The sequence below is a fragment of the Falco cherrug genome, chromosome 2, assembly GCF_023634085.1.
Source record: "Falco cherrug isolate bFalChe1 chromosome 2, bFalChe1.pri, whole genome shotgun sequence".
Taxonomy (NCBI): domain Eukaryota; kingdom Metazoa; phylum Chordata; class Aves; order Falconiformes; family Falconidae; genus Falco; species Falco cherrug.
The window spans coordinates 89,312,257-89,328,844 of NC_073698.1; the positions used below are offsets into that span (position 1 = coordinate 89,312,257).

Below are 16,588 nucleotides of genomic sequence, written 5' to 3' on the forward strand. Positions count from 1 at the left end.
AATTGAAAGCCAGTTTATTTTTTTTCACTGACCTGAAAGGGATCCTTATCAGAACTGTGACTGGAGGAATTTCCGGCTTTCTGTTTTGTTTTTTCACACTCAGACTGCCTAAGCTCCAACTTGGAGGTTGCAATTTGCAATGTTTTAATTTCAGGAGTGCCTGAACAAATGCACTGCGACGCAGGCCACCTCCTGCGGGGCACCACAGTTGTTGGTGCTGATTACAGAAGTTACCATCAGTCAGCAGAGGGGCTCCAGGGGTGTTTGACTTGAGTGACATGCTTATCTCACAAAACACATGACAGGTGCAGTCTATCAAAATGACTGAGTGACACCCCAGGAGAGGTGGGGGCCTCACAACCTGGTGTTGCTTCAGTAAAAGCCAGAAAGACCCTACACATCTGTGCCGAATCCCCCAACCCGCGCTGAACCGCCAGGCCTCACTGGCCTTCCAGAATTGACAATCCTTGCTAAGGGCCAATTAGCACACAATTGACTTAGTCTCACCTCGCCATGAGTATAAATCTAGCATTTAGAACCCTCTGTTTTGAGGATGAGAACTCCAACTACACAATGGGTCTGGACACCTCTCCTCCCCAAGCAGGGAAGCCTCTTTGGTAAGACTTGCACCTCCAACTGTGTCGGATGTTCCCTGGGAAAGTATTGTTACAAAAGCGCTGAACTTGTAAGTCGAGCAGTAAGTGCTTTTATCAATGGCAATTCCAGATTTGGAATATCTGTCACCTTAATAAATCATTTATCTTTTCAACTTTGTGAAACTGTTTTGGTGAAAGTCCTTAAGAGGACTCTGACAGGCAAATGTTGACTCCGATGAGTGGCTGTGTATATACAATCCTTTAGACTTAAAACCACTAACTGAACCTGAGACTAGGACTGGATCCAGCCACATGTACACTCCTCTCTGAGAAGGGGTTTAGAAAGCAAGCGGATCCTTTCTGAACCTCGTGACTCAACAGGAGGGCTCCTTCCCCCTGGCCACATGTCAGCACCTATGACATGACACCTGCTGCCCCCGGCTTCTGGCTCCCAGGCACCTACCTAGGTGCCACACCTCGGTTAGGCAGGCTACAGCTACTGCTCTGAGCCAGAGTTGGGCAAGAAATTATTAAAAAAGAAAAAGAAAAAAAACCTGTACAATAAGACCCATACATTCTGCTTCATTCACATAAGCTTAACTCAGGAAAGCTCTTAGGCACACATTTAAGATAAAGTATGTCCAGTTTTTCTCTGAAAAGGCTGTAAGGAAGTGATTTTTGGAATTAGTATACATCGTAAAAAAAAAATAATCTTTGCTGCCAAATCTGAAGTTCACTTGACAATCAGTATGGTACATTTTATTGCTGAAATATGTCAGATGAAGATCACAACAAATATTAAATACCTACCCAAAAGCGTAACAGCTGGTCATACCTGTGGCTCAATCAGGCCCACACTGATGTTTGCAAGATATATTTAATAGGCACTTCAGAGACATAACAGATACCGGACCAAGAGCAATGAGTGGAGACTTGCTATGCCCCAGCAGCTGCTTTCGCCAGACCTACAGAGACCACCACTTACCTATACACTCCATTTGTTTCCAAATCCGCTGTCCACCCTACGGCACATGGATCTACTCTTCTGTGCCACAGATGCCACCCACCGAGGCACATCTCTTGCAGAACCACTACTGGAAACATTTTCCACTAATGCTCGTTTGTCTCATTTGCTCTAGTCATTAAAGTCTTTTCCACAGCAATTTACAAAGATTCCTTACTAACTCAAAATATTTATTTTCCAGTTTTGAAGCTGCTTGAACTCACAGCCAACCATTCCCAATGCCATTACAAAATTAAATACTGCTCTGCAAGTCTACGTATGTACCTGTGGCCTAGACTACACTGATATAAAGCAACACTAGGAATATGCTAATAGCCATAACGTTAAAATGCATTAAGCAGATTTCTCATGTTAAGAATATGTCAACTGATCCCAGTTAATTCTACTGACACAGTCTAATGCAGAGTGAAAATTTTCGCCTAAATTATTTTTCAAGGGAAAAGTGCAGATCCTGTCACATTAATGTAGTTCAATAATCTGTATTAATTTCCCAGACTGCCTGCTCAGAAAAAAAGATTAAATATAAACATTGTTTCAACCACTTCAAAACAAAAATAATTCAATTTTTCTACTATAATGGAATCCTTCAACTGTTAAGGAAAATATTATTCCTGGTCCCAGTCAGAAAGAAAAAACCATTTTGTTTAATTCAGCCCCCTTTTCTACTTTCAGATGGTTCACTAGCTCTTTTCAGAATACTTCATCTTCCACCAACTCCCAAACTGAAAGCATTTTTTTAATTCACTGTAAAGTAAAATTAAAGCCCCAGTATCCTTTGGACCGTGTCCAGAGGAGGGTCACAAAAATGGTCAGAGGGCTGGAGCACCTCTCCTATGAAGACGGGCTGAGAGAGTTGTTCAGCCTGGAGAAGAGAAGGCTCCAGGGAGACCTTATTGCAGCCTTTCAGTACTTAAAGGGAGCTTGTAAGAAAGATGGGGACAAACTTCTCAGTAGGGCCCGCTGCAATAGGACAAGGGGTAATGATTTTAAACTAAAAAAGGGCAGATTCAGACTAGATAGAAGGAGGAAATTTTTTACGACAATGGTGGTGAAACTGGAACCAGTTGCCCAGAGAGGCAGTAGATGCCACATCCTTGGAAACGTTCAAGGACAGACTGGATGGGGCTCTGAGCAACCCGATCTAGTTGAAGATGTCCCTGCTCGTTGCAGGGGGGCTGGACTAGATGACCTTTAAAGGTCCCTTCCAGCCCAAACTATTCTATGATTTGCCTAACTTTGCTCTGATGATAAATTACATTTGATACAATATGGGTAAAAGATGTTACAAACAACTTTGCCAACATGAAACCTTTTCCCATCCTACGTATGGAATAAAGATTCTTGACATGTGGATTTGGTATTTACTTCTAGGGATCAGACTAGATGAGATTAGACAAGTGCTAGTATGTGGCACTGTACCTCCCGTCCGAACAAACAGAATATCCAAATGCTTACTAAACACAGTATCATTTTATAAATCATAGTGAGATAAACCAAAGCAATTAGGTTTATCCAAGAACATCAGGATCATTTGCAAAAAGTAAAAAATGGTTTATGCAAAACAGAGCAACAAATGTAAACTGAAAAGATCCTGTTATACTTGAAGTCCTACTGGATACCTGGGCAGGTCAGGTTTTGGGTAAAGAAGCTGGGGAGGTAAGAATTTTTTGAAAGAGATTCCACAGAATCATAGAATCATTTAGGTTGGAAAAGACCTTTAAGATGACTCAGTCCAACCAGAAACCTAGCACTGCCAAAGTCCACCACTAAACCGTGTCCATAAGCGTCACAGCTACATGTCTTTTAAATCCCTCCAGGAACAGGGACTCAACCACTTCCCTGGGCAGCCCGTTCCAATGCTTGACAACCCTTTCTGTGAAGACGTTTTTCCTAATATCCAATCTAAACCTCCCCTGGCACAGCTTGAGGCCATTTCCTCTTGTCCCATCACTTGTTACTTGGAAGAAGGGACTGACACCCACCTGGCTACAACCTCCTTTCAGGTAGTTGTAGAGCACAAGGTCTCCCCTCAGCCTCCTTTTCTCCAGGCTAAACAGCCCCAGTTCCCTCAGCTGATCCTCAGACTTGTGCTCCAGACCCTTCACCAGCTTTGTTGCCCTTCCCTGGACACACTCCAGCACCTCAATGTCTTTCTTGCAGTGAAGGGCCCGAAACTGAACACAGTGTTCAAGGTGCGGCCTCACCTGTGCCACGTACAGGGGGACGATCACTGCCCTGGTCCTGCTGGCCACACCGCCTCTGGTACAAGCCAGGATGCTGTTTGGCCTTCTTGGCCACCTGGATACCCTGCTGGCTCATATTCAGCTGGCTGTCAACCAACACCCTCAATAGCCCTTTCAATTGGCCTCATCCTCACAGACACTGTTAGCGCAAGGATCCTGAGTATAATTATTCCTATTTTCCAAGCAGAGAAACAAAGCATCACATAACATCTCAGATTCTAACTCGCTTTCTTTTTCCAGGCCAGTGAGAGAGAATCTGCTGTCCCTAGGAAGAACATCTGCCAGTGGCATATTTACAAATAGCAACTGTGTGTTTACCAAGTTAGGAGGTGAATTGCCAAGTAATGTGAAAAGTCTTGCCCCCTAAAGACATAATAATTTCTGTAGGTGGAGAGCCCAGACAGGTTTGGAGATTTCTAAACATACATATGCAAATATATTTACTGGTCAGAATTAGCTATGGAGAGCTTGTAGCACAGAGTGAGGGCTGATAAATATTAATGGAGGGAGGGTGGGGAAATGCTGTGTTGAACATATGACAGCAATCCAGGGTGAAATAAGATTTTAAAAAGTCAAAAGAGATGGACAAGAATGACTCTGAATTAACTAAATTATAGCCATGCTAATAGCTAAAAAATAAAAATAAAATCAAATCACATTGTGAGACAGTTTGGTTATCGTCAAGTGCTCAATAACAGCATAAAGTACATGGTATGAAATCTTACTAAATTACATGGTATGAAAACACTCACACCATGTATCTATCACTGGAGAATAAACAGGGTTATCTTTCCACTAGTGGTACTTCCAGTACTATAGCTCACAGGCCTTTCATGTCAGAAGTTGTTCCGACATGGACAGTGGTTAATTGTGGTGGAAGAATAGACAAGCTCCTGAAGCTGAGCTTCCAGCTCTGGCAGAACAGGAGCACAGAGGGCTTCTAAACCCTTGGCAATCCATCTTCACTAACTGTGCCATTCAACACAGTCTTTGGAGTCTGCTGCTTTTCCCCAGCTTCTTCAGCCATACAGTCTGGAGGCTCTAGGTCATCGTATCTTCTCCGATAGACCACCCTTGAGATTAGGGTTATCAGAAACATTTCTATGATGAGGAGCTGCTGGGTCATATCTGCCAAAAAAAGGAAAGCAAAGAAAAGCCCCCCAGAGGAGGAAATAACTATCAGACACAAAATGAATACCTGGCTTATTAATTTTCCTCTGTGCAAAAGGAACAAACTTTACTATCTTGTCCCCATCACAGAGTATCTTTCACACTTGGCAAAAAAAATCAGTTACAGAATTAGACTATTGACAATCAATAAGCATGTAATAAGTTATGCATCCAAAACACAAGAGATTTAATAGTAATTATGCATGTTGATTTCTTCTCATTTCTGATTCCACCTCTTCTCATTATAAAGTATTTCTCTGCGACTATGACAGCTGTAAAACTTCTGTTATTGTTTTTTTAAGTAAAATCTGAGATTATCCAAAAGCTACATGATCCCAGGAGATCAGTATTTTGGGAAAACACCAGATAACGCAGTTAGCGACACTGAACTGGCACCTTTATTAAGTAAAAAAAGAACATCCTTTCCAAAAGAACTTACATGCTCCTCTTGCTGAAGAGGAGAGTGGTGGAGCACAGGGAATGATTCTTTGCATGGCCAACAAGTTGATAATAGCTGCCTGCAAGTGGTTCAGAATGAGAATAAACTGCACCAGAAAGAGAAAACAGATGCCTTAGCTACCAGAAAAAGGTTTATAGTTCACACAACAATTCTGCTTTCATAACAGACTCTCTTTTGCCTCATTCCTCCCTTCTTGCCCTCCCTTTCCTCCCATCTACCAGCAGGCTGCCTGCCACTGCAGAAGTCATCCTTAGGTCAGGATAATACTGCTCTGAATGTGAGTATTAAATTAAACCTCTGTTTGAAAAGTGTTTCTTCTCAGCCCTTCATTCGGAAGGTGCAACACACACAGACCTCCCAGCTGGGACTGTAAACCATAGGTAACAATGTTTTAAAAGCTTCCTGTTAATCTGACCTATGGGCTTATGTTCTCCCTTAGTGCAGGAAGGCCTGAAAGAACTTTTTTTTCTGTTGTCTCCAATTTTTGCCACAGCAGGGAGATGTGGTGTTCCTTAAGTTATGCGAGACTGGCTTTCTTTGCCAGAAGGGTTGAAGGACTCTTTAACAGCTTGGGTTCAGCAACAATCACACATCGCATTACCTGCTACTTGCTGAGCTAGGCTTTCACTGCCTTGGAGATACCAAAGCGTCTCTCTAGCTGCTGCTGTAACTGCCTGAGTATAAACCCTCGCATTAACAGTTTGCCATCCTAAACCTGGATTCACCCTAACGTAGCTTTGCAGATGTGATTATCCTGTTTATTGCATTTATGAGTGCTTAATAATTTACTTAAGAGATTGTAATGCACCAGCCTTTCTGTAAGTCCTGTTCAAGAAGGATGGATATCCGAGGCTTCTGCTGTATTCTATTCAGGGTGATGTGAAAGAGGATGGCCCTGACTCTGGCTTTTTTCAGTCTAACCTATCTGGTTCTGTTCCTTACTATTTAATGATTCCCAGCCAGTGTTTTCATTATTGTCTAACTCTGAAGTGCTGAACGGCCAAGAAAAATACTGTCAACACATTGTGACATGCTGAAAACAGTTCAAACAGCCACCCACACAAAGCTCCACATCCTCTCCTAGCTTTTGAAAGTACAGACCAGCTTTTTAACATTGTGTTTCAGGATACTGCATCTACAAAGCTTCCTTCAAGACCTGCAGAAGGTGCTCTTTTGATTTCAGTTGCCTAAAGATAAAGGGATTTTACACAGCTTTCACATCTCCAGCACTCCTGAGAGTCTAGAGGTAAATTGGCTCAAGCAGAAACTGAACAGCAGCCACGGAGAGTGCTTCAACAGGATGCAGCTTCCATCAGGTAAAAATATGCACAGTGTATTTAATGGGGGGCAAAAAATACTATAACTTTTCAACAAAGGATCAAGAACTAGAAAGACAGTGTTATATGAGCAGTTAAGAGAAATTCTTATCAGAAATATTAAACTTCTCACCTGATAAAGAGCAAACTTTGGGATGATCTTCTTACAGATAAGGAGAGTCCTAACTTGTTGAAACATGATTCCAACTGGCCACAGAGCAATAATGGTGAGGACACCAACGAAGCAGCTAATCCATATTGCAGCTCCTTTGGGAGATAACTGAGGAGCAAATCAAACAAGCATACCTATAAAACTTTACAGTGCATTTTACTATTTCCAGAAAGAAGTTGTGAACTGGATGATGCAGATGTTAAAATGCTTGTTTCTACCTCCTTGAAAGCTGATGGCATCAGCAGTTGCTGGGGTTTGCGTGGGGAAACTGCACAGTACCAACTGGAGTGCTAGCACAGTGCTGTCACCCAGCAGGCACCAGCATGTCGATCTGTTCAGCCTGGGAAGGTAACAAGTGACACAGCCCCTCAGTCTGACCCCAGCAGCACCTGGAAACGCTCAGCATCTCATGACAGCAATTCAGCATGACATCTCAGAGGGGTCATTTATTTTATACCATGAAACCACAAAAAAATCTATTACTTTTAAACTGAGTTATCCAAGAGGTGCAAACTTATTAGCAGACACAGACTTCTCCACCATCTTGCAGCATATATAGTACAAAGCAGAAGTACAGTACTATCTTTTCTACTTTGCACAGATATAATGTCACCATGATTTACAGAAAAACATAGAATTAGGCTTCCTGTTTATGTTCCAGCCAATATACTTGTTTCTTAAGGCTGTACCTTACAAAATACAGGGCAGGCACATCTCACAGGGCAACATGCAGTCCTGCTGTTCTAACCATACAAGCTGGGGAACATATTGGAGCATGATCTGATGCCCAACCCACCCTGATGCCAAGTTTCTTTCCAAGAGAAGCCAGGAAATGGAGAGTCTGGAGGAAGGCAGAAATTATATGCTTCAGGGTCTCAAAAGAATACACTAAGGACTCACTTGGAAGTGACTCCCAGATTTCACAGTTTAGTTGTAGGCTAAGATAGTAACGTCAACCCTAAAACCTATGGATTTTGTGGAGCATCTCTGATTAAAACATTTACTTACATTGTAAAGAGTGTAATTGCCATTAGTCCAAAGCACTATTGATAAAAACATGAACATGGGTCGAAGGAAAACAAACTGAAAGGTGCCCAGCTTTAGCCAAAAGAGGGTTCGCCTGGCCAAAAAAAAAAAAAAAGTAAAAATAAAAAATTACATAGATCAAGATCTCATTAGCAACCTTAATAACATTTTTGGATACTGTCAACTGCAAAACTTTTCCACTCCTGTAGCATGTAGTCAAAATCCAGGGAGGAGCAGATTAGAAAATCTTTCCAAGAATTACCCAGTGTTTATTTTGTAAAGTCTCTATAAAAATAGTACTTTTCCTGTTCTGCAGCAATCACATACTAACCAGAGCTGGGCAAAACATGATGCCTTTCTCTGCCTTGAAGTTAACCAGAGAGCCAGTAGCAACATAACTGGTTTCTGAACAATAATGCCACTTGCTCTTGCCTTGTTGGCTTACTATTTCAGTGCTCCAATGAAACGGGGCAATTCAGCCTTCCTGTTCAGACACTTCCTAGTCCTGTGGTAGACCAAGAAAGGGAATCATACAGACCTAGGTGAAAGGACTGGTAGTTTTTCAAGGCATCATAAATACTACCATGTAAGCATCTGGATTTGTTCCTCTGTACTCTAACCAAAGAAGGGAACTATCTTTCACTTGGCAGACTGCACAAGGCCAGCAGGACAGCTTAGGATTTCGTTACTTCTGTCCTTACTCCTGACTACTTACTGGGTCCAGAACACAGCCCATACACAGCAACCTGGCCAGCCAGCATTAAAGGCCACCAGGAAAGGGGAAAATGCATTTTCTAACAGAGGGCACAAAAGCTGAGCCTGAACTCTCCTTCATTCTTCACAGGACAAGCTGTGGCTGCTATGGCTGGCTCATGTTTTAGTCTGTTACTTTGTATTATTTCCCATACTGTCAATGCTGTCTTCGCTGTAGCTCCCTGGGCCCTTGAGACTGCCATCAGAGATGCCTCAGCAGACAACAGGCTGCCATTCGGTATGCTACAGGATATAGCCATGAACCGGGAATGATAGGAATTGCTCAATGAATACAGCTAATAACCACAGGGTTATGAATGGCACAAACACATGTGGAAAGGCCTGCAACTGGCCAGCCACTTAGTGTGTTTGCCTTTTCAAAGATTTATTATTCCCAAAAGGCTTCAAAGAATAATACAACAAACAGTGTGGTCACTGCAACACCACAAGTTGTTTCCCTTGTCAACACAGGTCTATCTTTCTTGACCATCAGACCTGTTCCAGCACATCTCTCCCTGTTGTATGACTTGTTACTTTGCCTCATCTGTGTACTGTATCTTGTTAGGTTTCCCAGGACTGCTCGACAGTATATGTCTTTTTTAAAAGAATGAACCCCTCCACTGGAGCAGCTCCCTGCTTACCCAGAAGGTACCTGTGGGAGGAATATGAGACTAACCTTTCTCTGGTATAGCTTGCTCATATTTCAAAAAATTGTACCCTGTAATGGGAAAAGGCTAGAAGTCAGAAGCAAAGATAGCAGATAGGTTTCCCAGTGCTACAGACACTGGAGGAGGCCTCAGCCCTCTGCAGAGCAAAAGCCTTTTTTTAAAAAACCGCTGTCTTTCCTCCCAGCAGTAGTAGGCACTATCTAGCTCCTGAAAGGAGTTAATATTAGCTAATATCATTTTGCATAAGCTATCACTTGACTGACCAACAGGAGGGAATAGTAGAAGATCCTCTCCCAAGCTCCCAGCTACTACAACCTATACAGAGGGTGACAGACACGGAAAGAAAACCAAATACACTGATGACACGTTAGATCTATAGCACAACTCTGCCTCATGGAATTTTTTCAGCTCTGACCACTGAAATGAGCTTGAAGCAATGCCCGTGAAACTCAGTGGGAGTCATTTAGATCCATATAAGTAGTTGCTGATTTTACACTATTGTATGACATCCATTTTTGGAGGTACATTTTTTGGTTGGTTTACTACGTATTCTTCTCAGTGCCACCTCCATGTAAATAATTAGTGTTATTCTATTAAAATAAAATTACACAACAAGAGTTTAAATTCTAATACTGAATAAGGCAGTTTAAGGAAGAATTATTACAGTAAAAAATAAGGGGGTTTGCAAACACGTCACAAACTACTATGCTGCATTCTGTTCACCACTTTCATTTAACCAGGCCCCTAATGTCCCTCTTACACTAATGTCCAGGGCCTCATAAGAAAAGTCTCTGTCTTGCACATTAGTCCTTCAGCTTCTGCTGTTAATGAGAGAAACATTCTCCTACTCCGTGCCAATAGGAGAGCCCTGGGAAATACACGAGGTTTCCAGGCGTGTAAATGACAGGGTGACATTAGCCAGAGGAGGAGCTCCAGCAGGCAGTGCTCACAGGAAGCATGGTTTATGTTACAGTGTATCGGCTCCCGCAGGCACAGCTCTGCATCCCTACGCCACTTCTCAAATATGCTTTAATACTAAGCTTAGTAGACAAAAATATTTGCTTTTGCCCTACCAGACAATGCCATTTCATTGAGACCAAAGCTTTCCAGGCATTGCACCTTTTTTTTGTTCTAAAAATTATTTTAATCTGAAGTAGTTTGAAAGTCAAAATCAGAATGAAACACTTCAGTTTTATCAAAGTAAAAGAAATTTTCTTTCAAGACAGCCTCAATTGGACAATTCTGCTTGTGAAAAATACTCAATCTGGAGACATTTTTTTCCCTTCTGGAATGAAAAGAAACTTGAAAACTCAATTATTAGGTTTTCTAGAGTAGAAATTCCTCCTCCCGCACAGCACTGCTTACTATAGAAACGGTTTCTTGGAAGAGAATAGGATTAGTTGAGGAGGTAACACAGTACTCAACATTACTAGGAGTGGGAACGCTGCACTGGATTAGACTGAGAGAACTCATGCTCTCCACTCTTACGCAAAATTCTGCATTATAAAAACGAAATAAATTAGCAGTGGCGTACAGCCCCAAAGTGATGGCACCGTTTAAAAAAAGATGGCTTGAGACTGACTTTCGGGAAGCAGGGAGGCCCTTTGCTGTATGCCTGCCCTTGCCAAGTTGGCTGAATTCCAGCAGCCGTTTTCTAGCTGGGAAATCTTAAAGGGCAACTCACCTAGTGATGCGCACACGAGGGAGGCAAAGGCAGCAGCAGCAGCAGGGACCAGTACTAATCTTGAAATGATCATTTTCAAACCGCCTGAGGAGCAGCTTTTGACCTCCACACTCTTTAATCATCATCATCAAAAATTTGTGGATGACTATGGCAAAAAATCTAGGAAAAGAAAAAAATGCCAGCTTGATTTTATCTGTGTCTCTCTCGTATGCCCACGCAGGCCAGTGCCACCGTCTGTCCAGGGTTTTTATGGCTTGCGCTTTGTAATCAACAAAAATTCTAGCAGTAGCTGTGAAAAACTTTCCACCACCTTAGAGGACAGAACTGCCCAAACCTCACCAAAAGAGGAATAAACCGAGGCACAGAGCAGCTATGGAATCTCCCAAAGCCACACTGGTGGCTGGTGGCAGAGTCAGTACTAAAGCCCAGGCTTTTCTGGCCCAGGTCGTTATGGCCATATTTTTCCATCAGTTTTCTAGTCCTGACCGGCACAAACTTTTTAGAACAAGTCCTTGTCCTGTTCCTCCTCCAAAAAAACCTAACAAACCACCAACAAACATGGCTAGCTATCATGTAATGTGCTGGCCCCGTCAGGGTGTGGTTCCTCTGCAGCCAAAGCTGAACCAAGCACTGACTGCTGCAACCCTGTCTCTCCCTCCTTTCACCAGCTGCACATTCTCAACCCTTCCTAGGAACTACAGATGGTGCAACCGCCCTTTCCTCCCTGTCCCAAGCTGATTTAGGGAAGTGATTCACTGAAATCCAGCCTCACCAAATAAAAGAAGTCCTCTTCAGCTGCACTGCCTCTTTGAAGGAGCTTGCTGTGCAGCTGGACACTGAATAGTAGTGGATGCAAGTGAGGGAACCTGCAGCTTGGGCAAGGGAGAAGGGGGGATTTAGACAGGCTTAAAAGGGCCACAGGACTGGATCCTTGGAAGCTTCTGGGAATCTGCACTCCCTGCACAAACTGCTGCATGCTAACAGTGTTCCCTGTTCCTGTATTTTCCCTCATTTTTGACTCTACTCTCTTAGTAAATGCAGTGTGATGTGGGATGGGACTGTTCCTAAAAGTCTGTGATACTGTCCTGCAGTGGGCTCCAAAATGATCCCAAAATCAACTGTGGAGTGCCTAAGGCCACAGCATCCCTCGACCTGGCTCTGCCTACCACGGCCACACCATCACCTCCAGAAAGCCAGGACCACATTTCTCACTTCTTCTCTGCGCATGTCACAGCTGTCATGCTCATACAGAAATTGCTTTTATCAGGACAACCGTGGAACATTTTTACATTGATATACTCATCGGAGGTTCACTTGCCACTATTAATAATAGACCTCCATAGCTCATCATTAGTAAAAGCACAGAGAAGAGGTCACAGGTCAGAATCTCTTTCCACATGACACACCGAGAGAGGACAGAAAGAGTACTGCTTCAAAGCTGCTGTCAGCCTGAGGGATCAATTACATGCGAGTCACAGATCTTTCACACTGAGGTTCCCACACTAGGGGACTGCAGCACCGGGAACAGCTTCAGCATTTTCTACCTCCCAGAAAAGAGCTGCCAAGAGATTTCAACCCAAACCAAAAATTACTAAATTGTTAAATTTACAAAATGACTGTATTTACCAAGAGCAGCAGATGTTTAAAGGGAAGAAATTCAGGGTTTGGGGCAACGTTTAGAAACAAGCAGAATACTCACACTGCTGCTGTGAAATCTGTAAACATTGTTGAACGAGGAATCCACATGCCAGTGCATGAAGTAGTAGCGATCACCTACAGAGAAAGGGAGGAGGGTTGTACAAAGGGCAGAGATAAAGAAGATTCATGTGGATTTTCAGGGAAACCCTACTTTCAACGTTCAATTTTATCTCTTTTCCATGATAACTTACTGGAGCTGCAGCATTAATCCAAATGATGATTGATCTTTTGGAAGAGGGGATTTTCCGGTAGATGTAGACCGCTTCCTCTATAAACACCAGATTGGCAATTAGCATCATCACAGTCAAGATTGCAAAGAGAAATCTCCCTGGTAGGTCAAGGCCTGCAAAGAGTGAAAAGGAAACAGAGAGTTCTGGTTTATTTCATAAACATTCCAAACATTTCACGTAAAGGAACAATCTCTGAGGGGGTGCTTAGCCCTATTCCTGCAAAGACTGGCACTCATCCTTAGCCACCTAGATAGACCATTGACTCCACAGGATGATTCAAATACCTAAACTTAAGTTCATGACTACATCTTTCCAGGATCCACAGACAGCATATGGAAAGAATATACCTCCATGTTCTCAAAGCATGATGCAAAAGTCCCCTTCAGAAATGCAGAGTTCCAGAAGAAATGTCCTTAGATGAATGTAACTACATAATACATAAGTAAATAAAGTAAATGCATATTCTGGGAACTTTTCCAGGTGGACTACAAGAAAAAATGTATTTACTCAGTATTAGTACTTTGCTTCCGTTGTATGTTCGTAGTGATGTTTGTGCATAACTTCCTTAAGCATGCAGTTTTTAGAGGCTTGGTGGGAGTCTGTGGGGCAATGTAAGAATAAGCCCATGACATTTTTGCTGAGATGAAACTTGATGCCTTCACCAAATTCTTTTTTACTTCTCCCTTAAAGCTGGATATGGATATCAGCATTTACCCATGGCTGATGGGTTTTACATCTCCACTGACGTTTGGTATGGCTACCAGCTTTTACCCATGGCTGATGGTTGAGGTGTATTTTTGCCCAAGAAAGGAGACAGAAGCAAGCACCCCAGTGGAGTCATGCTTAACTTAGGAGAAGTTCATGCTCACCACTAGCAGTAACTCCCGCTGTGGCCACAGCCTATCTAGAAGCATACTGAGCAGTGTCTCAAAGGTGAGAACCTGCCTGCCCCTGCGTCTTGAACCCAGCCTGCTTCGAAAAACCCCAACACGACCAGGCTTGGCTGCAGGCGGAGCTGCCCACACCGCAGCGGGCACCCTGCACAGCAGCCGGCATCCTGCACCGCAGCGGGTACCCCGCACCGCAGCCGGCATCCCGCACCGCAGCATCCCGCACCGCAGCGGGCACCCTGCACTGCAGCCGGCACCCCGCACCGCAGCCGGCATCCCGCACCGCAGCCGGCATCCCGCACCGCAGCATCCCGCAGCGGGTACCCCGCACCGCAGCCGGCATCCCGCACCGCGGCATCCCGCACCGCAGCGGGCACCCCGCACCGCAGATCCCACCACGGGGGAGCCCGAGGCCAGGCGCGGGCTGGGGCTGCTGGGTTCGGCAGCCCCCGGGCGGCCCCGGCGCTCCCCGCCGACCACCCTCCCCCTCGCCCACCACCCCGCTGTCACACACCGGCCCGCGGCTCTGGGCACGGGGGTCCCGTCCTCGCTCCCTTCCCCGAGGCCGAGGCAGCTGGGCCCCTGCAGGCGGCGGCCCGGCCGGGACGGGCGGCCCCCCTTGCCTCCGCCCGGGGGATTTCCTCGCCGGGAAGAAGGGCGGCCGGGCAGGCGGAGGTGGGAGCAGAGGCAGGACCGGGGCAGGGGCCGGGGGCAGGGGCAGCCGCCGCGGGTGGGTGCTGAGGGCGCCGGGCCGGCGCAGGGGCCGAGGGGCCGGCCGGCAGCGGGCAGCCCCCTCACGCCTCGCCCCGGCGCGGGCGGACGCACTTACTCTGGAGAAGCTCCTGCGAGTAGGGCGGCTCGCTGGCGTCGCAGGACGGGTCGGCGGTCCCGTTCGCTTCGCCCCCCATGGCGGCGTGGCCGCCGGCCCCTGCCGCGGTGCTGTGGGGGAACGCGGGGCGGGCGGCGGGGTCCGTGCCCGCGGGCGATGCAGCCCGGCCGCTCGGGGCCGCCGCGGGGCGGTTAATGATTAGCCCGGGGCCGGGCCTCCGCGCCGCCTCCCGCGCACCGGGGTGGGCAGTGCGGGCCCGGGGGGCCCCGCGTCCCCCTCGCCCCCCGCTCCGTCTGCGGGGAGCCGCGTCCCGGCGGCTCTGCTCGGCCTCCGTGGAGGTGCGCTTGGCTAAGCCAGCGAGGCCGCCCGCCGTCCCCTTCCTTCGCGGGCCGGGGTGTGGGGGCGCCCGGAGCCGGGTGTCGCACGGCAGCGCGGGCTGCGGGCGGTGAGGGACCGGCCGAGGGGCGGGCTGGGTCCCCGGGGCCCAGCCGGAGCGGCCCTGGGCACTGCGCGCTGCCCGGGGCCCGCGGAGGCGGGAGGCGGGTTGGTCAGCGCAGAGGCCTCCGAAGGACTGTCCGTGGAGCCCGGCACCAAAGGCGTCCCGATAATCTTGGCTGCTATGAGGAGAAGAGGTGCACCATCCTCTGCACCGGGCAAAGGAGAGCGCACTAAGCGTAGGAGTACACCAAGGGATTCTCCGCTTTGCCACTTTTCACCTGCTGGAAGGGCCTTTTATGCAGCCTGAGCCTTTTCAGGCCATTTCCAGGGAAAGGAAATGAGGAATGAAATGATGCACTTTGGTGACCCACTGAGCTGTTGTGGGTAGTCACACTGAAACCTGGCTGCAAGAAGCAGCAGAGGGATGGTTACAGCGCCAGGTGACACATGGTATCAATAAATGCAAAGTAGGACAGTACCTGTGCAATGATGAGCTGTTGCTACTCAGGAAAAAGATCCTGGGGCCACAGTGGGATAGTCTTCAGGAACAACGGCTGAGGAATAAGCATGGGAGAAAATGCAAAGGAATGCCAGAAATTAGTAGATAAAGGAAAAGCACAAACCAGCTGAAATACATATGAGAGGCCTCCCTTCATCAATGTGGTATTCCAGGAACTTGAACAAATTGAGAGCAGGCAAGGAATTTAGGGACTGTAGGATGTTAGCAGGCACCATGGGCCCTTGCGGTAAAAGCTGCCATCGTGCAGTTGTCACAGGATTCCCAAAGGTTTTATGGAAAGGATAGGCCGGACACTGAAACGCTAGTATTAAGAACACAGGGATGCAGAGAACTGAACTGCCTAGAGGCTAACACCAGCAGGTACTTGATTGAGAAAAGGCCAGTCCCTTCCAGTGCAGCAGGATTTGGGAGCAAGACAGATGAGGCTGCTGGCAACCTGTTCTGTTACTGTCAGGAGGGCTTGGTTGCAGACCAAAGCCATTTATCTTGAGTCCTCCTCAGCATTGCTGTCATTTCTTTCACTGCATTGAAAGGTGAAGGGGAGAGCTTTACAGTTTCACCAGGAGGGATGCAGCAGTAACTGGCTGTAGAAGTGTTATCTCCCCAGTCTTGACAGGCTGCCCAGCACATCCTCCATCCAGCACATCTGCTGCTGCCCAGCTGCAGAAAGATACAGGAACAATTCTTGAAACATCATTCCACCTTATTTTCTATTTGGAAATCTGTTTATGCATCCTGCAGACACAGTTGGTAATAGAGGGGGAAACAGCCTTAACAGACCACAGATTTTCTACCCAGTTTGCTTGATTTATTTATTTGAAGGTGATCACATATTCAAAAATGTGGGTGAAGGTTCAAGTTATGATTTACT

General features: G+C 46.1%; 1 protein-coding gene across 2 annotated transcripts; it reads right to left on the minus strand.

The window, feature by feature from the left end:
* Window positions 1–1,323: 1,323 nt before the first annotated feature.
* Window positions 1,324–15,379, minus strand: LOC102054172 (organic solute transporter subunit alpha-like). Of its 2 annotated transcripts, none has more exons than XM_055702941.1 (8): window positions 14,760–15,379; window positions 13,002–13,153; window positions 12,812–12,885; window positions 11,113–11,271; window positions 7,990–8,101; window positions 6,943–7,089; window positions 5,473–5,551; window positions 1,324–4,991 (listed from the first exon to the last, which is right to left on the minus strand). In XM_055702941.1, exons 1-8 carry the CDS (start codon window positions 14,836–14,838, stop codon window positions 4,804–4,806), a joined length of 990 nt encoding a protein of 329 aa, XP_055558916.1. In that variant the 5' UTR covers window positions 14,839–15,379; the 3' UTR covers window positions 1,324–4,803. The 2 variants fall into 2 exon arrangements, with proteins under 2 accessions (XP_055558916.1, XP_055558915.1); XM_055702940.1 differs by having other exon boundaries at window positions 5,473–5,578; window positions 14,760–15,372.
* Window positions 15,380–16,588: the final 1,209 nt, after the last annotated feature.

Excerpts from the sequence above, each read along its gene's own strand:
- LOC102054172 (XM_055702940.1), bottom strand. The coding sequence starts at position 14,838 with ATGGGGGGCGAAGCGAACGGGACCGCCGACCCGTCCTGCGACGCCAGC. Across the intron at positions 11,272-12,811 it reads ACAGATTTCACAGCAGCAGT|ATTTTTTGCCATAGTCATCC; the intron begins GTGAGTATTCTG and ends TTCTTTTCCTAG. Across the intron at positions 8,102-11,112 it reads CCTCGTGTGCGCATCACTAG|GCGAACCCTCTTTTGGCTAA; the intron begins GTGAGTTGCCCT and ends TTTTTTGGCCAG.